We start from the raw sequence: 24,896 nt of genomic DNA, 5'->3' as shown, positions 1-24,896 counted from the left end.
GGGGGCTTTCAGAGAGTGCAGCCATGAGGCTGCTTTATTTGTCAAACACCCTGCACTGCCAACAGCTCCTCTGCTCCATCATGGCCATTTCTGCTGTAAGCAAATGGCCATGAGCAGCAGGTGATGTCAACTAAGTCCTCACAGGCGTTAAAGTGATCATAAAACAAGAACTGAGGAAAAAAAAAAAAGAACCTGTGGAAAGACCAATCTGACTTGTAACCAAATGCCAGTCTTAAATGCCTACCATGTTCCTAGTAACAAAATAAATGCATATCAAAAAAAAAAAAAAAGTACTTTAAGAAAATGTGACTTTTATCCGCACCATCCCAGAATCATAGGAGACAGGGCTGGAAGAACCCCGAGGGGTCATCAGGTCTTTTCCCCAGCTTCTGTGATCCCCTGTGGTTGGGTCCCTTCAATAGATGGAGCTTACGGTGCTATCTTGGCTACTTGTGTCAGAGCTGTCCAGTGTCATATCAGGACCTGCATCCACGCCGTCAGGATCTGCTTGATCTTTAGCAAAGTTGATGAAAACCTGGAAGTTTAAAGGAAAACATTCAGTATGTGACAGAATAAAGAATTTATAATATGAATGAATATAAAAAACGAATGGCTGTTGGTTTGACTGTGAGCCTTGGAGAGAGTGCTCAGGAATGGATTCACACTGGATTTGAAAATTGCAAATGTTGGGCTTCTCTGGGCTAATGTAAATAAATGGATGCACACTCCCATACTGCTGAATTGACACCTGGGATGCAAAAGTAGACATTCCTGTACAAAACCTAACTGTCCTGCAACTCGTGTTTCAAAAGTACTAGCGAGGTAATACCCGTGTGGTAGCTCATTTTGATCACAGTGTAATACAGCTATATTATTACTTTATAAACCCATCTGTCTATATATAATTGACATCCATGCATGCACAACTGCATATTATATAGATAGGTATATATAATCACACCTAACAGTCTTCGTTTGAACAGTATCTAATGAATACATAAAACATTCTTACTAGAACACTACCTGCAATCACATTTGCATATACACAAATCCAAGCTGTCCTCCCACAAAACGTGACGTGGGGCTTCCTGCGGTTCATCTGCCCGTTTCTCTCACCACTGGCCCTTATTAAAACAATACTGAGGACCTCCTCCCCCAGATCTCTGTTTAACAATTCGTAGGATTACAGGGCTGCAGTTTTTGCTCCTGTCTCTGGGGCAGACCTAATACATCAGATGCTGATGCTCAACAGGATGATTTCTTCTGGATAGTCTTTGCAGCATCGCTTCAGCTGATGTGTTTCCTATAAGATTTTAATGCCAGTGGGAATGTTCTTCCAATGGAAAATGGAAGAAACTTAACAATGAAGCTAGGTTTGGAGTAAGGCTAAATGAACTTACAACCCACATACGGTACAAGAAAGAGAGAAATCAAGCAAATTTCCAGGATTGATGGGAAAAGTCCACTGCCAGGAAGGCTAGCACTGGACTCCGGGGTGATTCATAATCCTCCCCTTCCTCCACACCCACAAGGCTCCTCAAATCAGCAGTCACAGAGGGAAGAACAGATCCTTTATGCTACAGACAGCTTTCTATGTGCGTTTTCCTAGCACCAGCACAGGTATCTGGAGGCAGTAGTACTGATAAAGTATCCCCAGGAGGAATATAGATGGAATTCCCTTTCAAAATGTAGTCTATTGTGTGCAGCAGTCCATTATGTGTAACCATCAGTCTGCTCCCCTGTTAACAGTTTTAAATGGATGGCCACACATCTTTAATTCCTTACCTCCTCTAACGTTGTTTGACTCACTGAGAAGTGCCTGATATTGAAGGCTGCTTTGCTGGCTTCCAGGAGATCGAATATATTTGCTACTCCTCCGGCAGAGACCGGAACGTGATACTCCACCATGCTGAAATGCTGATCCTGTGGGAACAGGAACGATGGGGTAAAGTTAAGAGGTTGCTGCCTATAAAGAGCCAACAGATCTGATGGCTGTTTGGCTGAGAACGAAAGCGAAGAGGAACTGAGCCATGGGAGAATGAAGGGCCAGAGGGTGCGTTCTCTGCTTCTGGCTCCCAAAGGTGAGGAATATTATTGCCCAGGATTGACTGGTGTTTCCCTATTGGAAGTTTTTGTGGTTTTTGTGACTGGGAAATGAAAACTAAGCCCCAGAGCTGGAAGCTTGAAGGTAGCCATAGCGTTTTCCAGCTCCAGGCCTGCTGTTTTGATGCAGAGACTGGCTTACAGTCAATGGATGGGATTTGTGACTCAAGTTACTCTAGTTTTACAGTTATTCAGTTACTAGAAGCACCCGACCATCTCATTACCCACTGAATACGAACTGCATCTCCATGCAGTCCAGGCTTCAGTGGGACCATTCACAGGGGCAGAGGGTCACCTAACAGCTGCCTTATGGGATCACTGCAGCTGTTTGCCTGTGGTTATTTAAGCCACCAAGGAACTTGGGTGCTCCAGCCCGTGGACAATGTGGCTGATGACAGCACTGACAAGCATGTGTGTATGAATCCCTTACACTCTGAGAGCATGGATCTATGCGCACAGTATGTTACAAGATGCCTGTCTTGCAAGATCCTCTTGGTTAATTTGAAGGGATTGAGAGGGCCTCTCCTGAAAGCATTTGTCCTGCTTACCTTCAGGCATGTATTTGGAAAGTGTGACTTCATGAACTCTGTCAGCGTCTCAGTGTTAACTGTGTTGCTATTTAAGTGCATCTTCACAGTGAATCCTCTTCCAAACCTAGGGGGGGAAAAAAGAAAATCACAATTAACACAGTAGGAAAGAGAAACAGATAAAGAAAATCCTTTGAGAGTGCTGCACAGCCTCTTCGGGGAAATCTAATCCAGGCAGAGTGCAGCTTGAATGGGGTCAGGGTTGTTAACCTGGAGTGAATCTTAATAGCTGAGCTATTGTGATAACTAATAAAATCAAAGCTCAGGCCTAACACGCATTTCACATTTTCAGCAGTGAACAGATTACTTTGGGGAACACATCTTTGGGAAAAAAGGCTGTGAGAGAGTAGAAAGTACATTAGTTAACACAGAATTTCAATGGTGTAGTAAGAAACATCAACCAGAAAATGACGTTATTTTGATGCCCTGTTAACAAAGGTCTCATGTTCTGAGCCCTCAAAGCTGTAGGTGTCGTGGTTTAATCCCAGCCAGCAACTGAGCACCACACAGCCGCTCACTCACTCCCCTGCCGGTGGGATGGGGGAGAGAATCGGAAGAGTAAAGGTGGAAAAAAACCTCGTCGGTTGAGATAAGAACAGTTTAATAATTGAAATAAAATAAAATAGTAATGATTAAAGAATATACAAAGGAAGTGATGCGTGATGGAACTGGCCACCACCCGCTGACCGATGCCCAGGCAGTCTCGGAGCAGCAGCCCCCTGGCCAGCTTTCCCCTAGTTTATATACTGAGCATGACGTCGTACGGTATGGAATATCCCTTTGTCCAGCTGGGGTCAGCTGTCCTGGCTGTGCCCCATCCCAGCTTCTTGTGCCTCTACCAGTTGGTAGAGCATGAGAAGCTGAAAAGTCCTTGACTTAGAGTAAGCACCGCTCAGCAACAACTAAAACATCAGTGTGTTATCATTATTCTCATACTAAATCCATAACACAGCACTATACCAGCTACTAGGAAGAAAATTAGCTCCATCCCAGACAAAACCAGGACAGTATGTTAGTAACTCCATATGCTGTTCAGTAAAAGTGGAATAGGTACGCTTTACTGACCTGCTCTTGATATGCTGCAAAGAGCCAATGCACTGAAAACTCCCGTTCACCATAATAGCCAGCCTGGTACAGAGGGCTTCACATTCTTCCATGCTGAAAAACCAACCAAGAAACTCTCATAAGTCATTGAGAAGGTGTAAAAAAATAGTTATTTTAGTAATCGGAGATCGTTACTGATCTTCCCTAAAGTGTTGTGGGTCTCCATGGGCACCCACATTCAGCCACAACAAACCCCCAAACCTGTCATAGCTCGGTGCCCTGAAATTCTGCAAGGACCAATGGGGAGTGTGAAGGACAGGCCTCTCCATACCTCCCGCAGGCCCTCAAACTGGAGACAGAGCCAAACCAGCCCTACCTGTGGGATGTGAGTATCACTGAGCATTTGTTCTGCACTTCCTCACTGATGATTTTCCAAAGGTGGCGCTTAGCATTTGGATCCATTCCAGAGCTCGGTTCATCCTATTGGGAAAGATAGGACTGAATGTAAATTTGCACTCAAAAATCTTGTGTTCTTTTTAGGTTCATCATTACTGTTATGATGTTTGCTAGTAAGGACCCACAGGAGAGCTGACACTGGTACAGATCCGGGAGAAGGATTCTATTCAGTTGCATTATGGATTTGACTGAGACATCCTACTCTCCCTTCAAGCAGAAGCAAGTCAGCTTGACTAAGACCTCCATCCTCACTGCCCTTTGGAACCGCACAGCTCCCGTGGTGACTGGTGGGAACTCTCAGCCTCTGTTGGGCTCTAGAGGAACTGACTGGCTGTGACAGCACCATCCAAGATCAACCCGACCGTGCATTTTATGCCATTGTTTTTTAAATATCCATAAACACCACAGGCATAACCTCAGACAAGAAGTTGTCAACTGGCACTTGGTTCCCACGTGCACCTGCATTTTGTCTCCCTCTCAATATGCTGACGAAACAACTGTTGCATTTCTCCATTTAGAGAGACAGTAAGCCACAGATGAAAGATGGTATACCATCTCCTATCTTATGCATTGTGGATAAAATGGTTAGCCAATTTCCGATTGACAAATTGTTATTGTTGAGGATAACGCCTTATGTAAGGCAGAAATAAAACAGCTTGGGTTCAGGCAGCAGTCAGTACAGAGGAAGTTTCCCCACCTTCTATTTTTACTGAGATTTTTTTATGTCACAAAAGCGGCTAAAGGGCTGGTGTATGTGGTCAGAAGTAAAGGCAGTAGTGTTGGGCTTGATAGAAGTTGGGGCAAGGGCGATTTATGTCCACTAGATATCAAATTTAACATTGGGAAACCTGTTCACAGAGCACTGCACACATTCAAAACACAGCAAGTGGAAAAACTGCACAAAAAGGTATATTTTAACAATGGCATATCTCATGGAAGAACTAGAAAGTTCAAAGTGAAAGACAAAAGGGGAAGCCAAACCTAGGAAAATAGATTTATGTTCTAATCCTGACGGAAGTTGCTCCTTTGCTGTCCTACAGATTTGAAGCCTTGGATGCCACTTTTCTTGCAACACTGTGCAGGGTAGTCAATACAAAAAAACCAAGAAAGCGCTGGGAACAAGGAGAATTTAATTGGCAAATACAGGATCCATTTTTGACCTCTGAAAGAGCCTAACAGAGAAACTGGCAGACTCACCACTCTCTTATGCCCTCAGAGAAAATGTAGGTGGTTGGCTGGAACCTAAACTTTCCTCTGATGCATATGTTGTCAGGCTAAGTATGGGTATTTGGGGAGTGTCCTGCAAGCTGTGCCTGAGAAGGTTTCACTAGACTGTCAAAGTACCTCTGCCAGCCCAGAGATCTGCTCCTCTTCCCCCCCAACGAGGCCCCCATTTCTCACCAGCAGCAGAATTGATGGATTCCCAATGAGAGCCAGAGCCGTCGACAATTTTCTGTTGGTGCCATAACTGCACATAGAGGTGACTCTGTCTTTGTAGGCCATCAGATTCAGCCGGTAGAGTAGCTGGAGTACAACCTATAAGAGCAAGAGTACAGCTTTCACAACAATGTCCAGGCATAAATTACCACACACATATCTATTTATTGAAAGACTAATTAAATCAATGTAAAGGCTCTCAATAACTGGAAAATGCTCTAAGTCAAGCCCCAGCGTTACTCACTCCTTTGATCTCTCTCTCTGGGATGCCATGGAGCCTAGCATAGTAATACATGTGCTCTTCCACTGTCAGCAAGTCATCCAAGGCATCTTCTTGAGGACAGTAGCCAAAAAGTGACCAGTGTGCCTCGCTGATGTCATTCAAGGACCTGTGTAAGGAAGTCAGCAAGTCATTTTAAACATACTGAATTGCCAATGCACTCTGGAATCAGACAGAAGAGAAGGAAAAAAAACCCAAACCTTTCTCCTGCTTCTTACCCCTTCCCCAACCCTGGAAGGAAAATGCTATGAATTTGCAGACCTTCAGCTTTTAGGCCCTCAGTTCTGCAACGGAAGAATTGTATTTGCGATGTCTGTTTGCCACAATGTCTAGTACATCGCTCTCCGATTACCACCAGCACTTCAGATGGCACAGCTGCCACCAAGCCTACTCCTGTTAAAGAGGGCTTTGAGATGAGTCCTACTGGTCTCCAGATACTAGCTCAGAAGTGGGATCACACTCAGCTGAGGATCTGAGTCTGATCCCGTTTGCAATGGAATGAAGTGAAAGAAACACCACTGAGAACAGCAGAGGTACGACAGCAAAATGCAAACCCTAGGGAAGGGACCATACTATCTTCAAAGGATGAAATTCCCTGCCTTATTTATTTTTGCTCTGTTTTGAATGTGTTGTTTTGTTTCAGACTTTTACATTTCTTTTCCTTTGCCATCTGGCCTTAAAAACTGCTCCCAGGCTGATTTGCTCATGCGCCTTCCCCAGAAATCACATCCTCATACCCAGAATGATCCTGGACCCGCAACCTTCCACTGGATGCTCCGATATCGCCTGTCAGCATCTTGAAGATGGTCGTCTTTCCAGCTCCGTTCACACCAAGCAAGCCAAAGCACTGAGTTGTGGGAAAGAAAGGTAGAAATGTAACCATGCTCTATTTATAACACAGAAATATTGCTCCGAGATGAGTGCTCAGTGCATCTTGTCTCTTCTTTTCTCTGGACCCTTGAGCAAGATGAATCGCAAGAGCAGCAGAGGTACTCAGAGCACACGAATGTTATAATGGAGGTTGTTTATGGTGCAATATACTGCAGCTTATATTAGGACCATTTGTTTAATATGGTGAAGAATCAAGGATGTGTCTCTAATAGAGTCATTCCTTTTACTGCAAGGTGCATTTCTGCAGCAAGCTCATCTGATGGGCCAAATCCTGATCATCTAATTTGTGCAAAGCCTCCCATTGACAGGAGCAGAGCTGTTCATAGGAATGAGGTGAGTGAGGTTTGTGCTGTCATTGGTAAAACCTTAATGCGACACAAGATTTTTGTCAAATAATCTCACTAATGCACTACATTAATAAGATTAAGAACTGGCTCCCTGTAGTGCAGTTCAGTATCTCATACTAAAATCTATGTTTTATTGCTAAGGTTGGAGATATGCAGTTGTGTGTTGCATAAGCAATTACCCTTGTGCTGATAATTACTATTATTTTGGTATCGTTAGTACAGCCCAGCTGATGTGAGAATCCTCACGTGTTGGGCCCACTGCAGATGCACAGCATCGATCCAAGGCTCTTCCCCACCTCGAGGTCCATGCAGGGACAGTATCTGTGCACAGTCTCTGGTGCAGGGCCATGGCCTCTGCTGGCACCTGCACTGGGCTGACTTTTGCCAGAAGCTAGAAACCTCGATGCCAGTTGTGGCTTGCAAAAAATCCTCCGCCAGAAAGATCAGCGCGACAGTCTCCACGTGAGGCTGCTGTCCTCCTGCCCAGCACCCTACATCCTTTCATGTGCCCAGTATCTCAGTGGGACCCAGGCAATTAAAAAAATCAGGTACCAAGAATTACTTCCAAGCTTCCCCACAACTCAGGTGGACAGCCTGAGGCAGGATCTGGTCTCCAGAGGCCCCATGAACTTCCCTTTGGGTCTCAGAGGTGCTCCGTATGCTCCTGTCTTTTTTCTTGAGTCAGTGCTTTTGCGGGTGACTGCACTGACATGACCGAAGAATCTTTTTTTCTTTAGAGTTAGTTTTAAGTCTTGATTCGTGAAAATGTGTGTTCAGCTGAAGTGATTTGTCTTTCCCTGATGGGAAATACAAGCAGATAAGCCTGACTCACTGTCTCCCACGCAGTTTAGGTGAATAACTGCAACTGGACAAATTCTGCTGTCCTCATTTACCATATGGTAATCCACAGTGACCCCCCAAAACTGCACTGCGCTAGGTGCTGTACAAACGCAGTAGCTGGACATTTTGCTCTGAATACAGCTCCATCACTGTCCCATCCACATTTCCTCTTTCTAGGGCCTTCAAACTGTCACTTCGTGTCCCAAATCCACCAGGAGCCTTTAGTCGCTACTGTAACCCCAAGAAATCAATAAATAAGGCAAAAGAAGGAAGGAAGAGGTCAGAGCAGAACAAACCATTACAGTTGTGCTGGGAGAGCAGCAAAGGACTGAGAGAGAAGATGACAGTGGGACTGTGGATCTGTTCCAGTTTCCCTCCCCCAGGGCAGAAGGTGCCCGCAGCCTTTTCCCCTCACTTACCTCTCCAGCTGGAATCCCGAGGCTGATATTTTTCACAGCCACGATGCGTTTGTGAGGCAGGTGGTAGATCTTTGTGAGATTCTGGAGCTGCACCACATCAAAGTCAGCTTTGCCAGACTCCACCCGGTTCCTTTCTGCCTGGACGTCCCCGTCCTCTTCAGCCGCAGGTGGCAGAAGTGAGACTTTGCCATGCACTCTGTCAAACAGGAACCTGTGGGGAAGGCAGAGAGGGGACCTTACCCTCTGGTAAGCAGACAGCAGTGGGCCTGTGTGCTTAGGATACTACGGAGCCTTCCCATGAGATCCCACGGCATGCAAAAAATACACAGATACCCAGACAGTTTCTATTCTTTCCTGGTATTCGCACCATTTTGGGAATTTAAAAACCCAGTGTTCTCTTTCTGCCTAATTTTTTTTCTCTTTTTCAGCAAATAGTCTGAGCTGGAGGAGGTCCTGCCTTGTGGACACATTTGTAATGCAGGTTGACAGGACTGTTCTCACTCCTCCCTGTGTGCACCCAAGCCAGAGGAGATGGGGAAATTCAAACAGCTGTCTATGGACTGACTGCTCTTACCAACCAGCTGAACATCAGCCCACCAAACCCAGAGCCCTGAAACGAGGGCCACAGTCTCAGCCAGTAAGGAGCATCAAGGGACTCTGGTAACCTATACCTCTATTAGTTAATACTCTAATTACTGGGACTGCTGCCAGAGAAAACTTACTCCGTGTTTGCAAAGTGTCTTGGAAATTTATGGGCTTCATAATTGACAAGGATGGTGTGAGAGCCCAGAATTAAACCACTGAGCGCTGGCTTGGTCTGTTTTCATTGCGAGGACTCCAGATGTTACTTACTCTAGTACGTTGTTCCAGACTCTCTGAATCATCCTGTCGTGAACTGTAAGACGAATGGCAAAAAACACAGTGCCCTGGATAAACATGGCAAATAGCTTGGATGTGGTCTTGTCCAGCTCAAAGGTTTTGTCAGGGTAGTCCACTCCATAGGCTTTTAAGAAGCCCACCAGCGCCTGATCCTGCGACAGTTCAATCAACCCATAGCCAAAGCAAAATTGTGGGAACAGAAGGAACGCATGCCTTAAGTTTTCAGCGAGATCATGCAAGCCCTGAAAAAAAAACCAAAAAGCAGCACAGTCAGTCACTGTTTTTATTCATGAAATAAATTCATAGGCTTTACTGTGGGACTGAAGTGTAACAATTACATTGGGATTTGCTTGTGTCTCAGAGCAGAGATAAATTGAGAGCAAAGAGCTCTGGAGACAGCTCGTTTCACAGGCACAAGGTCAGAAAAGTCAATAGGCAGCTCTGAGGTTGTGATCACCCATAGTAAACAGCAGCCAGTTCCCAGCGCAGTCCCTCATTGCTGCTCCAGCTGCCTCACCCCGTGCATGCAGCAGCCCGAAACCCACCCGTGAGCCAGAGCTGAATCCTGCTGCTGAGCTGCACTGTGCCTCCCAAAACTACAGAGCTGCTGCGCCAGCCCGCTGCGGGGCACAGCCCACTCACCAGTCCTGCTCCTCTGGAGAACTGTCCTATCTGTTCTCCTTGGACAAACATCTCCATAAAACACAAGATTTGGCTTTAATAGATGTAGAAGGGCAGTCTCACACTTATGAACTCTCATACATAAAGACTTAGTACATTTCTAGCAGAAGAAAGGATTAGTGCACACAGCAAAATGGAGAGGCAGTAAACTAGCATGGAAAGAGACTGACTCCCTGCCACTGGGGCACAGAGGGATAGAAGATGATCATAATTGCACATCCCTAAAATCCAGGGGGTTGCTAAACAAGCATTGTCCAGCTAGAGAGAAAAATCCAACCAAGCTATTGTTTTACAAAGTAATTGCCCTTCATGACAAAAAGAAAATGAAATGTAACGTGTACATTTTAGCCCAGTGATTCCCAGGGATATCTCAGCTTAAGAGAAGGCTTTATTTTAGGGAATCATCAATGTCTCTGAGTAATTTTTCATCCTTGCAGGGAGAAGATGATTGCATTACAGATCTAGATGACAGACAGTCAGTGCTGGGCTTAATGCAGCATACAACAGACTCAGGGCAATGACATCTAGTTGTCACTCTCCACAGTTTGTGCTGCAACAACTTAGCAATGGTTCAAAGTCTCCATCAACTTCTTATCAAACACCTACACCCACCTCCTGCCCTTCTCTGCACGGGCAGTTTTCTACCTCTCTTTTTGTATTCTCCCCTCTGTCACCATCATTTCCTTCTTTGGTGAGGGGGCAGATTTACAGACAAGCAAGATTCATATTTGACTCATGTCCTGTCTATAGGGAACCCCATTAAGTCCTGCGACGTGTCCTTTGCTTGGTCTACCTTAAATATCTTGAAGCTGGCCAGTTGCTAAGGTCCTAATCAAACCCACCATACTCAACAGGAAGCCTCCTGTTGTTTCACCAAGGGCTTAGTATTAGTAGGGTTCCTACCTGGTCTGTGGCCTTTTCCTGGGAGAGCAGAAATACAACCGAGTGAGTAATGATGGTATTGATGCCAAAGAACAAGTTGACGCAGACATAAACGATGAAGGCCATTCCTGTTTCTTTGAAAAACCCAGCCAGCAGGTACATCCATGAAAACGTTGCATATCTATAAATTGTCAACAGTGCAGAGAAAGTAACTCAAAGTGTGACTGCAAACAAACTAAAGACCTCAGACAACATAACAGTTCTGTTTTGGCATGTGACTAGTTTTTCATATTACAGGAACTTAAAGAAGGAAAAATGCCTTTGTATCTGTTAGAATTTGGGGAAAAAGTTTATGATACATACTTTGAACATGGAGCCCTGACTGAAAGCAGGCAGACTGGGCCTGGAGGATTCAAAGCCAGGGAGACAGTTTTGCTAAATTTTCCTGAATTACACTGCTGGGTTTTTTTTCCTCTCTGATTTTGAAATGCTTCTATATCTTGAACTTTGCAATAGTTCAGTAAGCATCTGCTTACAGCTTGGGCTGTCACTGTGACCTTGAATATTTCATACCCTCACATAGAGTTTGCTTTGAATAAAGCAGGCATGACAACAGTAGTTTAGCTCACTGCTCTTGGAAGGAGCAACTAGTCACCATTTTTAAAGTGCACGTTGAAGAAAAAAGCCCACATATTCCTCCCTTGGATCTCAAATTGCAGCAGCCTGCAATATCCAGTTCCTCACTCTGTGCAATGATATTTAAATAACTAAGCTCCACACTTACCCAAACAGTAACAGCAGAAGAAATACTGCCAGTAAGTTATTGTTGTTGCAGAAAGCTGGTATCTGGAAGGATGAAATAACTCCTATTGAGAGTCCAATAGGGACCATAAAAAGTACCTGCAAAACGATATTAAAAAGATGTTACTAGGATGATAATTCTTAAACATTTTTCTAGAACTATGCAGAAGCAACAATGCCAGGTCTGAATCTGGTCCCACAAGTGCAGCTTGGGTTTTCTAAGGGATACCAAATACAGGTGGGGTCTCAGTCCTCCTGAGACTTCTGGAAGTCTTGCAAATGAATTCCCACAAAGCCACTTTGAATAGGCTAAGCCTCAACTTTCTGGACTGGGCAGAAAATGCCTTAAAAAAAGGTTGTGAATGAAAAATACCCCTTTGGGTTTACTGTTAGCCTTGCAGTCAGGCCACTTCATTGTGCCCTGTAAATCTAGTCTTCATACTGTTGAGTCAAGCCAGGGACCTACCAAACATCTGCCTTGAGAGGCTCCTCTCTTCCCCAGCTTTGGGATTTAACAGAATTTACTGGCAGGGATTCACTGAGAAATACGAAGTTGCCGAGAGTGCTGGATTAGTTTCAGCCCACTGAATACTGATTGTGGCAAGGACTCTGGGGATTTTTCCACAGGCTGATTTGCAAATATGCAGTGCTGGAGCAAGGGCCTGGATCAGGGAAGCAGGCAGACACAAGCCTGCTCCATCCTCACCCCTGTGCTGCAACTCGGGGCTGCTCTGCCAAGCAAGACTGCAGCCAGGCTGCCTTCAGACCCCTTTCAAGCCCCTCCTGCAAGGCAGGAGATACTTGTGCTGTTGCCTAATCACACCAGCCCCTATAAGCAGGCAGTTTAGACTACTTAGTGGCGAGAACTGTATTGTTAGGATGACTTTGTTAGTGCGCATCCGTGTCACCTAGAAGATTAGGCTGTGCTCTGCAGAAGGAGTCAAGGCTCACGTTCCCCAAGGGATTTCAGCCCTTAGCCCTCACTGCATCAGAGGGGGCTGGCCACCCAAATGCCCTCGAAGATTTCATATTTTCAGGAACTGATGATATCACTGGGATTTTAGGCGCTAGCAGACCTGCATCAATAGAAATTTGTTGGATACGTAGAGCTGATCACCTACACCATAGCTGGCAATGCCAAAGCTCATGAGCAGAGATAGTCTGCACTTGCAGATCTCTATCTATGTGAGGGTTTAACATCGTGCACCAAAGGTAATTCATAAGACAGAAAGCACTTTAGTCTACAGACACTGCGCATATTTATCCTCTTAGCCCAGCGATGCTTTCCAGCAGTGCTATTAACCCTCTTTACCATGAGGAAACTTAACTTCAGGGAGAACAAGGGCATGCCTACACCGTGTAATGCAGCACAGTGCTAGGGAGCTCAACTATCTATAGAAACAAGGTGGTAAATCTATATGGCGCAGTGCAGCACTGTAGAAAGGAACTTGCTCAAGTCCTAGAAGGCATATAGCTGCATTAGTAGCTTTCCTTGGCTTAAAAACCCTTTATAATATATAATCTTAAAGAGAGCATTCAACCCAGCAATAGATTTTTGCCCAACAGGGGAATGTCAGCTGTGAGATGTCTGCTAGTGTCATACCCTGTACTCCCAGGGTTTCCAAAATGGCTGTAGCCTCAAGCCCCAAAGCCTTACCCAGATGCGTAAAGCCTGCATGACAACTAATCTAGCCCTGCAAGCTAACAGAAAAGCAGCTTGCTGCTTGCATGTTAAAATTGAAATCAAGCTCTGGCCTGTTTTGTGTTGCTCTCACATAAGTGTGCTGAGTGTTTTGCATACACTCGAGAGAGAAGGAATGCCTTCGCTTAGCAAAATCCAGTGTTGCGGTTCACATTTAATAGTCTTCAATGCCTTGGAGAACAATTACTACATAACGCTCTTGGTAGTAATAATATTAAGAAGTCTAGGCAACCAACTTTAAATAAAGAACTTTTTTTCCCCTGCTGCCTAATGCTACTCTTGGTGCATTTAGGAATGTGAATTATTTACCAGATCATAAACGAAGTTAGTCACCCAATAGCTTGTCATCCCAATGCCTGAAATATGCTGCAGTTGTTTGGCTTTGGTTTGATGTTCTTTTACCACATAGAGCACAAAGCTTGCCGTTGTGATAGAGTAGCCAACCAAAACGGACATTGAAACTATGATGTCGAGTAAGCTGTTGAGCCTGGGGAGAAAGTGGAGAAAGATGTATGTGGTGAGTCAAAGTGGCAGATTCCCCTCATTGCCGAGGCATTGTTTAGAGCTCAGAAGCAAAGAGGTCCTGATTCTGTGCCAGCATCTTTTGCTGATGTTAATTACACCTAGCAAAAAGGACTTACGGCACTGAGTTATAACACTGTACCATGGCATTGATTGGAAAGGCCAAAAGGAAAATTCTGTAATTATTATTATTGTGGCACAGCACAAAAACGTGTGATGCTGTAACTGTGACCTCCAAATCTATATGGGATCCTGCAAAGAAACCCTAATAGGAATCAGCAGCTCTGTGGCATGCAGAACGCTATTCATGTGTAGAGGGAATGAAGACAAGGAAGAGAGCATTTTCATCATTTAGAGAAAGATATTCAGTAATTTAGGCTGTTTCATGGTTTCCAAGAAGCTGGTTTACTCCTTTTGAAGCTAAACAATTCAGGCATCAGCCAAATGAACCTTCTTACATTACTTGTTCTTGACTTTGTCCTCCAGGATATGGGTGAGCTGATAAGAAAATACCTATGAAAACAAAAAGAAAAGAAATTGAAAACGTGGCTAACTTAAAGCTTCCTTCACCAGTTCCTGTTATTGACAGTAATACAGAAAACTGTGAGTAGAGAAGAAAAGCAGATCAAAAGCTGGTTTTTGCTCTGTCATCTTGGTGTGATCTTGGGCAGAATTTTGAGCATCCTCATTTTTCCTATGACTTCACTTTGAAGCACAGCAGATTTGAAATTCAAACCCTAGGCCTTGTTTCTGCATCTATCTGGCTGATAGCATCATCCACTTCAGTGAGAGCACTCCCACACCTAAAATTAGGCACATGCTTGTCGGTCCATGTATTTTAGGTTAGATTCCTCAATGCTGACACATTCAAAACTGATTAATATGTTTGGTTTTAAAGCTGCTGTTTGATGACCTCACTTCATTTCATTTGTTCTTTTATAATTAGGAACAAATCATTCCCTGTTAGCTTTTTCCACAACTATTATCTTTCTATGATATATGTCTTTCTCAATACGGGCATCTGCTGAGATGCTAGCATAAACCCAAGTAAGCTACAGATACTTTTGTTCCCAGTTTGGCAGTGAGTTAATTCTGAACTATTCTGCCTTATGCAGCTAGGAAAAAAAAATCATTTTGTCCAAAGGAACTAGCAAAAATCTAGTTACTGCGTTTGTAAGCCCAGTGTGATGTTTTCCAAAAAGATCCCTTAAAAATGGGTTTGTATCAAGCACAAGCTGCAAGAAAGAAATTTTCTACTCATGTGCATATATCTTCAGAAGGTTTAGTTTAAGTACTTCTTTACCAAGGAGAACACTTAGCTCAAAATATACTAGTATTGTTCATCACAGTGCATTTGCTTTGTTCGGAGGCAATTGTGCCTATAAAACCAGAGTTTTCTAACAAAGGGAGGAACTTGAGGGGTTCTCGTGAGCGGGTTCCAGCCTCCAGTGAAGGTCTCTGCCTTGGTCCCACCAAGATGACAGCCCAGAATCTAAGACTCTAGCACCTGAGAAAGGGTTTAGGCTAAGATGTTTATGTGCCTAAAAACAAGGTTCTTAATCCGTATTTAGGAGCCTAAGTAAATGCCTCAGTTCTCAGGGAGCGCTGGAGGACCTCTAGCTGCTATTAAACCCAGAGAGATTTGATAGAACGTGCCACCTCTGAAATTCATAGAATCATAGAATGCTTTGGGATGGAAAGGACCTTTAAAGGCCATCTAGTCCATCCCCCCTGCAACGGGCAGGGACATCTACAACTAGATCAGGTTGCTCAGAGCCCCATCCAGCCTGGCCTTGAATGTTGCCAAGGGTGGGGCACCTATCACCTCTCTGGGCAACCCGTTCCAGTGTTTCACCACCCTCATTGTGAAAAATTTTTTCCTTATATCTAGTCTAAATCTACCCTCTTTTAGTTTAAAACCATTACCCCTTGTCCTGTCACAACAGGCCTTGCTAAAAAGGTGACTTCCAACAGTTATAGGAAGAACTATTCTGGGCTATTCTCCCTAAGAACGAGCACTCTGACATGGGGGGCAGAAAGGAGGAGACTGTGGGTTTAGCTGACCAAGTGCCATACTGAGCAAATAAATTTGAAAAGGAAGATTTTATAGGAAATTCATTTCGGTGCGGAGAAAAAAACCACCTCAACCTTGGCATCAGTGAGAGAAATAGAACTAAATCTTGGGCTGCTGATAAAGCCACACAAACAGCCAGGAAATGTTTCCCTTCCCTAAGAGACAGAGAGAGAGAGAGAGAAAGATACCGTCTGTCTAATCTGCTAATACTTCACTATAAAGCCATTTTCCTTTACTGAAGCTTAGGCTAGAAGTCAAAATTTCCATTTCAATGCTTTCTCTTTTTTGTTGGTTGGGATTGAGAGAAGAGAAAGCACAATATACATAAGTCAAAAGCTATTATGACTTGCTTAGTGACAGGGTAAAAAGCTTTTTATGTATTTTTTAAAAATATACGCAGTCTAAGTCAAACCTCTAAAGCGGGACTGGCACCTCTTTCAAACTGCTGAAATGACAACACACTTTTATCTGGCCATTTCAATGGTTCTTAAACTGTCATTTATTTGTCACAACAACAAATAGATTTAGCTGCCAGGAACATACCACACAGAACGTCTGTTCAATTGTATTTCAAACTGGATTTACACTACCCCGGGGGAGCTATCCTCGTCCATTCATTTTATTTCCCCCATTCTACGGCTTGGATCATTAGTGGGAAGCGGAGAATTATCTGTCTGGTCATTTACTACTAAGCATTTCTTTCCAAAAACACATAAGCAGCAGGACAGATGGAATAAAAACTGCTGCTATTCTTTCCCACTGAAAATTGTTATTTTGCTGGTGTAAAACTTTCCCTGTGAAAACTTTCTGACTGTTCACACGAGCTTCCTGCCTTTGCTCTCGCTACAGCATGTGTTGGGAATACAGAGACAGGGCAAGAAGCTTCACTGCTTAATAATTCAGCTGCTCTGGGATGTTCCTGCTGCTGGAAGCGCCTGGCTCAGGTCTCCTCTTCTCTGCACCTGGGCAGGGGCTGCAGCTTTGTGATAAGCTCTTGCAGCACACACTGAAGAGCTTGAACCTTCTGACCTGGAGGGCACGCTGCAAATCTCAAAGGCACGAGCCAGGGGGTATTTTAGGATGGCGGAGGGGACGAGGCACTGGTTTCACTTGTTGCGAGACGAGCTTGTTGTGAGGGGAGTTTCAGTGCATCAGTATGTGGAGGTGGGAAGAAAGACATGCTGTTTTGACTTGTAATCAGCATTCTGCTGTTTCTTTAATTCATGGCATGACACTCAAAGCTTCATACCAGATGCCTTGTCCATTATAGTTCAATTCAGACACATTAGTGAGGAATAGTCTTATGAGCAAAGAGACACTGTCACCTATTTCACTGTCACCTGGAACGGCAGGCCTCTGAGGTAAGGGGGGCTAGGCATGACCAGGACATGGCTGGAAGGGCACCATTTGTCAAAGAAAATCAATCGGTAGGGCATTTCTGCACACAACTGCTACTCTCGTCAGATCCCATAAATCTCTGTATAAGATTTCTCAAAATGGCATCAACATAAATCTTTCTCTTCTCCCTGCACCCCCTCTCTAGAGACAGGCATACATACACAGACATATTTGTGCCCATGCTGCACCCTTAACGTAGCCTAAACTGTAAATGGTAAAATAGGGTGCCCTGGTTTATCAGCAGGAATTTGGGTTGCTGCAATACATTACTGAGGAGAAGCTATGAGAACTGATAACCCCAGATGGGTTACTAACACTCCTTAGAATCTGTGTATGTCATGTGTCAGAGAGAAAATATAGCTGAAAATTATGTTTCTCACTTAATCTCTCTCTCTCTCTCTCTCTCTCAAACACAAACATACACATACCCACACGTCCTGAGTTGCTCTCAGCAGAAGGGTGACATATTAAAATTTACTAATCTAAACCACCCCCGGAGATGATCTAAAGTAGCCTTTCTATGCATAACTAACGGGCACCTATCAAGAGACAGCTATTTCAGTACCATGATGAGAAGCAATAAATCAAATAGCAACCATTGGCATTTTTTGGATGAAGGAAGTGTTTTTTACGTAGGAGCTGGGGGTCTTCCCTGTCCAGCTCCTCTGTCCCCTTTGACAAAGACAAATGAAGTATGTGATTTATTCATGTTTTTCAATTCTGTTTTTAAAGGAATTGCATAATTGGGAATAAAGAAATGGTCTCATTTAAGTCAAGTGTTGTCATCAATTTCAACAGAACCACAATATTCCCCCCAAAGGGGAGAAATTATCTGCTCATGTAAAGGGACACTTACCATATCTGGAAGTCTCATTTTTTGGCAAGTTAGCTCGAAGAATGAAGTTGTTCAAGCTGTTGAGATAGGCTGGAAGGCTGTGATAACCTTCAGGATTATACCACACCTGCACACAATTGAGAAATTGAAACAATTTGGGAGAGAAATTGTTACTGATAACATTTTGGTTTGTTCTGCTTGCACAAATGACTCGTTCCATGGTTGTTATCTAAAGTCATAAGCTCTACAAGTTAAAGTCCAATGATTAAACCACATCAAGTACCAAATGAGTATAAAAGCACATTTCACTTTCAGCACAAGCAGTCACATCAGCTTCATTTGCCTTCTGGGAGAGAAGAAAGAAGCACTAGCTGGATATGTGACATAAAGCATACAGACACTTGTTTTCTTCTCTGTAGTAAGTTGTTCAGATCTGATGAACACCAGCAGTGGAGATTTCCCAAAGAAGGCTAAGCAGTCAAACATCTAACGCCCCTTGAAATTTGGGGGAAAAAGGTTGCTTTAGGGCAGAAAAGAGCCAGTTGTCACCTTCTCATTCAGCAACAGCCCTTGCCTCCCCATGATAATTTTTCTTACCTCTACCATGATAAACCCTGAGAACTGAGGGGAAAAATCAGATCACAGGACATGCACTTTGGGGGGATTTACCATCACCTGCCTTAGGCACAACCCACAGCACCCAGGTTGGAGGTGTAAGTTACCTACCAAAGGACAGAGAGCTTAGGCTATTAAGGTTAGAGGCTTAAACACAGCCCACAGCATCCACCTTTGCATATCCCCAAGTCCTGCAGGCTCAATGATTTCATTCTCCTTGCCGTAGCAGAGCAAGGACTGGAGTCTGCTCTGCTTTCGACACTATCAAGTCTTCCAGGTATTAAATCTGACATGTGATAAGCAAATAGCAATGCTTTCAGATCTAAGATGAAGCTGTAAGATTGGAGGGGTGAAAACATCTGCAAATTCATTACATGAGCTTTGAGCGTTAGTGAAACAATAAACCCTGTGATTCCCTTTTATTGGAGCCACCTCTGAAAACAGCACTGCCCTTGCAGGAACACTCTCCTGGTAGCTAGGTTTTGCAATGAAATCACAGGATCTTGTCAACTCTCTTGCACTTCCCTGCTACCTCTGATTTCAGCCTTGGTGCTTTTAACGCTGATGCATTGCAACATTTTCACGGAGCAGAAACAGAGAAACGGGTATCTCAGAATGTACCAGCCAGCCCTAGTTAAGGTACATATGTTCTCTCATGAGATAAAGCTGCTACTAATTGATCTTTTCACCTCTGTATAATAAAATTATGACAGCAGAAAAATTGTCTCCTGCTAGCATGAGAAGTCAGACCAATAAAGAAGAATGGGGAGAGGAAAGGAAAGGAAATGCAAGTCATCTCGCCCATGCCCAGCTGCAGATTTCAGAGGGTTTCACTTTATTTTCTGAAATATCCCTGAACTCGACATCACTTCTCCTGGGTCCCACACTTCCCATGCTAGGACGAGCAGATGGAGATTAGTTACCTTAGTCAATGTTCTGTTGGGGGGCACTGGCCTGATATCAAACTGGAGATCTGGTGTCAAAGGCAGCCCGAAGCTCCAGCCACCATACCTGAGTCAAAACCAGAGGGAAATGCATTGCTACTTTCATTCAAAAGCTTTAATACCTTTGGTTGGTGCATGTTAGTGGGCCACTGTCACCCCAGTTAATTCTAGCTTGACTTAGAAGAACTTATCCCAGTACGTAGCGTGTGGCCAAGCCAACGCTGCTGCAGAAGCCCTTATTTGGGGAAAAAAAGGGAAAGAGAATCTTGGCAGCACTATCACAAAACTGTGCTGAAAGCCTCCATCTGAGAAACATTTTGGAGCTGCATGGACTCCTAACGTGCTTGCCTGCCACATTGGAATAAGATGACTGCTGCTTACCCAGAAGACGAGCAGCTCAGTTTAAATCAATGGCAGATGAACATATTCCTTGACAACCTTAATGGCAGGCTATTTTTGCCCCAAGACATGCTGCGCGGCTGTGTGGCAGAGTCCAGACACACTAATAGCTCTAACAGCCCCATGGTGCAAGAAAATGTTCAGACTCTAATTTCACTGGAACGGATGCACTTGTTTAAGTGAAGCACACACTGAGACTCTTCAGAGAATCAAACTTGGAGGAAAGTCTCTCCCCAGGGTTTACTTCATGACAGGCTGTGTCAGATTTTTCTCTTTTTAAGCATTCCTGAGTCAGACAAAGGCTTGTCTGCAGATCCAGCCATCAGCCTATCAGATGATTGACATGTTATCCCTAGGCTATCTCTGCCATGATCAAGCAGAGCACTTGCACGAACCTTTATCTTTTTAACTCTGTGATTGCAGGACATTTTACTTCCTTTCACCAGACTGACAGAGACCACCAGCAGGGAGGCCCTTCTAAACCCCGACTGCCCTATCCCCTCTTCAAGCCCAGTGGCTATGACATGTATAAGAGGCTGCTCCCAGTACAATTCAGAGGAGAAGGACTGGATATTTACGCTGTACCGTTTTTGCAGGAAGTCTTTGGTAGTTGCCAGAATGTAGGTCTCTACATTGTGCCCTGTAAGGTTATAAAGCGTCCGCGTGGAGAAGGTCCTTCTGTGAGGGGGAGTGTAGTTCGTCTGTGGACATGTCTGAGCAGAGACAAATGAACAAAAATGTTAGTGTCTGTTTTAACTGAAAACTAGCGTATCAGGACAAGATCAAGAGCAACATTCTGGTCCTGGGACCGATTCCTACAGAAGCAGATGATTTGCAAATCAGGGTGCAAAGACACATGGCATACATCCCTGCATGCTGTCCTGAACATATTTAGCGAGGTGCTTAAAAAGAACCTTTACTTAAATCTACACTTCAGTTCTACTGACATCAGTGAGACCTTGAAATGTGCTTCATGCTACATAGGAAGATTTTTGCTGAATTAAGGCTGATCCTACTTAGCAGAGCATCAGAGTGACTGCACAGACAACGGCAGAGGGCAAAACAACTCACGGAGCAGAAAACTTCATGGTGGCCTCAAACTCTCATCTTGCATTTCACAGCAGCTACGCTCTATATTTTTGCTTTACTGTCAGTCATTGGGAATATTTTCCAGAGCTTCAGAGAAACCTTGGATTACTCCTGAATATATGATTTAACATGCCGAGAGTCAAAGTCACATCAACTGTTCCATAAGTTTGAAGTGTCCTACCAGACAGCATGCTGGCTGCTTCTTTCAGCTCATCCATAACAAAAACCCTGGCCTCCCTAATTGTGTATCTGTTCATAACTTTGCATCAGAATACACAAAATAGCTTCCTTCATGCTGAGGAACACCTGCCTGTGACTGCTAGAGGTGAGAATCAGCTTTGAACATTATCCTGACTTACCAGAGAAATTATGCCAATACTTCTAATGATGTGAAATTAAATGTATGTCCAGAAAACTCCATAAAATAGCTGCGTTTTAAGGAATGACTAGGAACATTCAACTAAGTACTTGCTTTATCTTACAAATGGCATCACACTGCACCATGAGACTGATTTCCTGGTGGAAAAAAGCTGAAGGCAGGTGAACAGCACTGGAGGGAGGAGAGCTGAACTTCAAACTGGACTGTAAAATCGTAACATCATTGGGGCAGAGTCTGCCTTTTCCCCATGTGCATATAAAGACACTAAGCCCAGCAGTGCCCATATCTGATTCTGTATGTACCACCGTAATGCAAATAACTGATGTTATTAATCATTGCTATTTGTAATACGAAGCAGAGTAAAAGCAGATGGATCTAGACTTTGCATAAAGTTAAATTCTGAAAAGCAAACAGCAATAATAGCTCTGCTTTCATATAATGACAGTGCTTGTACAAAATGCAATTTTCCTCTTGAATACATGTTCACCTCTGCTAAATGGGACAATCATACAACATTGAAAAACACCGTTAAACCTTTTCCCTCCCACAGGAGGAAGGCAGATATATTAGCATGCAAATCTTCTGAGGATGCTGTTTCCTTTCCTGTCCCCAGATCTGTGCAGACAGTGGTTATCCAGTGTACGAAGTCAACAAGGCCAAAAAGAGACAGGAGGAATGTGAACACTGAGTTCCCCTTAGTATCATGCTGGCCCACAGAACCACTCCCAACCTACAAGGCTCCCCAAACAGCCCCCCAGACTCCCTCTCTTTTGGGTTTATTCAAATTACCTGGATGCCATCTGTGCAGTTGCAGGCAGAATACTTAGTTCTCTGGTTTCCACTGAAAATCCACTGGCCAAGCATGTCCTCCTTTAAACACTGCCTGAAAATGAACACATTTTCCACTGAGGTTCTCTATGCTCAGGTGTGCAAACGATGCTAATTGCTGTCATGTTTAATGACAGCAAGGATGGCAGCGAGCAGCTTCAGCAGAAAAGCAGACCTTCTTGTCAGCTCTGGGTGCTTCAGGGAATACCCATCCTCCTGGTGCCGTCAGTGCCTCTCGGCAGAGAGCCCTCACTACTGTTCTCTGTGCCTGGATTCATTCAGCTGATTAGAAGGAATCCAGACACCACTTCATCCCCACAGTGTAAGGAGTTAGCACGCAAAGGCCAAAATCATCTTACAGTGCAGAAATAAGGACTATTGTCATTGCAGTAAGTGGGAAGTCCTGTGATGGACTGTATTGACTTGGCAGCCACTGTAAATACTCAGCATAAATATTTGTCTCCAGATATGTGGCATGCATGAGCATGCAAATCTGCCCAGGATTTCACTACCAATTCCTTGAAAATTTATCTGCAGAGCCCAAAACAAGCCAGCTCTCATGGCACAGCTTTTAGATACAGATAACAAAAGCTATGCTGAGAACTTTCTGGGTGGTCTCAGTGTTATAATTGGGATTACTGGGGAGGCAAGGACTACTTCCTAGATATGACAATAGCTTGCTCTCATCCTGGCATCCTCCCACCAGCAAAGCTGCTCCCTTACTACTCAGAGTAACGAAGGAGTCCACTTGTGGTGAGGAATACTTCTTGAAGCAAGGAAAGAGCACCAGTGTCAAGGTCCTGGGACTGTGTGGAAGTCCCAGTCTCAGCCTTAAAGCACAGTATAGTTTACTGTCTTCAAGAATATCTACAGTTCTGTGCTGGCAGACACAAGACTTCACTCCAAGCCACACGGGAGCCACGTAGGCTCTCGGCAGGGCTGAATGCTTCACACCAATCATGGCTACACAGCTCCCTGCCCAGAACTGACTTGCATCTCATCAGCTCAAGTCTGTGAGCAGTGCAAGCTTGTGCTTGCCTGCAAAAGGCCAGTCAGACATCTCCTAATGAGCTGAAAGAGTCTGCAAGTCAATCTGAAGAGAGGCAGGAGATATTTTTTTTTCTCTGCATGTGGCACCAATGTATGAAAATTCTGCAGATGATCAGAGATGGTTATTAAGGTCTAATGGCTAATAGTGTTATGTCAATTCTCTTGCAGATTCGGAATTTAAATGGAAGAAAACCAAGAACTACTTACGAATTGCTTTCATTCATGCATGTGTTATCCGTTCCAGGGAAAGCAAGCATTGAAGCGACTAAAGCATCTGTGGTTTCATTAAAATTCCTAAGATTTAACAAAGAAAAAAGAAGAAAAAAAGAAAAAAGTTCAAGGTATTTCCACTACCACTAAGCAGAGGAAAACCGTGTCTGAATGTGAGCTGGTTTTGGCTGGGATAGAGTTAATTTTCTTCATAGTAGCTAGTATGGGGCTACGTTTTGGATTTGTGCTGAAAACAGTGTTGATAATACAGGGATATTTTTGTTATTGCTGAGCAGGGCTTACACAAGTCAAGGCCTTTTCTGCTCCTCACCCCACCCCACCAGCGAGCAGGCTGGGGGTGCACAAGAAGCTGAGAGGGGACACAGCAGGGACAGCTGACCCCAGCTGACCAAAGGGATATCCCACACCATATGACGTCATGCTCAGCATATAAAGGTGGGGAAGAAGAAGGAGGGGGGGGACGTTCGAAGCGATGGCGTTTGTCTTCCCAAGTAACCAATTACGCATGATGAAGCCCTGCTTTCTTGGAGATGGCTGAACACCTGCCTGCCGATGGGAATTAGTGAATTCCTTGCTTTGCTTTGCTTGTGTGCACGGCTTTTGCTTTACCTATTAAACCATCTTTATCTCAACCCACAAGTTTTCTCACTTTTACTCTTCTGACTCTCTTCTCCATCCCACTGAGGGGGAGTGAGCGAGTGGCTGTGTGGTGCTTAGTTGCCGGCTGGGGTTAAAGCATGACAGAATGAAACAGGTTTTATTTAAGATGCTAAATAAATCGTTATTTGCGGTGCTAGCCCTGCAAACCACTTAAGTACATGCAGTACATGAGGGCAGTCACACAGGTTTAAAAGGACTGCCTATTGCTTAGAGCTGCACACGTACTCCAGTGATTTGCTGCCTCTGGATCTAAGCAAGGTACTGATGAAAGTTTGGACAATCAAGATTCTGTTTCCAGGGAAAAAGCATCTACTGCAATTTTCAGGCACTGCTCCCAGTCTTGTCTCAATCAGTTCTCTCATTTGTGAAGTCCATTTGTTTTTGGTCATTCAAGATGCTTCTTGCTTCTGATCCACGTTTCTAGCAATGATCCATCAGGAGAAGCAGAGAACATTAGGAACAGAGGACTTGGACACGCAGTTCTGGCTCATTCCCCCATCTAGCAGTACTGAAGTGGAAAGGC

The 24,896-nt window shown here is 44.2% G+C and overlaps 1 protein-coding gene across 1 annotated transcript in view; it reads right to left on the bottom strand.

Annotated features, from left to right (window-relative positions):
* Positions 1-415: 415 nt before the first annotated feature.
* Positions 416-24,896, bottom strand: part of ABCA12 (ATP binding cassette subfamily A member 12) — a gene marked incomplete at both ends in the record, with an annotated part of 90,595 nt that continues 66,114 nt past the window's right edge. Inside the window, 19 exons of the mRNA XM_082312432.1 lie at positions 416-535; positions 1,786-1,923; positions 2,652-2,757; positions 3,756-3,848; positions 4,111-4,214; positions 5,592-5,726; positions 5,872-6,016; positions 6,645-6,754; positions 8,405-8,615; positions 9,257-9,525; positions 10,868-11,027; positions 11,631-11,746; positions 13,659-13,836; positions 14,330-14,384; positions 18,200-18,305; positions 19,717-19,804; positions 20,722-20,849; positions 22,394-22,487; positions 23,690-23,776. Coding sequence (XP_082168558.1) covers positions 416-535; positions 1,786-1,923; positions 2,652-2,757; positions 3,756-3,848; positions 4,111-4,214; positions 5,592-5,726; positions 5,872-6,016; positions 6,645-6,754; positions 8,405-8,615; positions 9,257-9,525; positions 10,868-11,027; positions 11,631-11,746; positions 13,659-13,836; positions 14,330-14,384; positions 18,200-18,305; positions 19,717-19,804; positions 20,722-20,849; positions 22,394-22,487; positions 23,690-23,776 — 2,443 coding nt within the window. The remainder of the gene's footprint in view (positions 536-1,785; positions 1,924-2,651; positions 2,758-3,755; positions 3,849-4,110; positions 4,215-5,591; positions 5,727-5,871; positions 6,017-6,644; positions 6,755-8,404; positions 8,616-9,256; positions 9,526-10,867; positions 11,028-11,630; positions 11,747-13,658; positions 13,837-14,329; positions 14,385-18,199; positions 18,306-19,716; positions 19,805-20,721; positions 20,850-22,393; positions 22,488-23,689; positions 23,777-24,896) is intronic.

This window comes from Platalea leucorodia, assembly GCF_965183815.1.
Source record: "Platalea leucorodia genome assembly, chromosome: 5".
Lineage (NCBI taxonomy): Eukaryota > Metazoa > Chordata > Aves > Pelecaniformes > Threskiornithidae > Platalea > Platalea leucorodia.
Note: the sequence above shows the minus strand (reverse complement) of the source record. Positions and strands in the feature narration are given on the sequence as shown.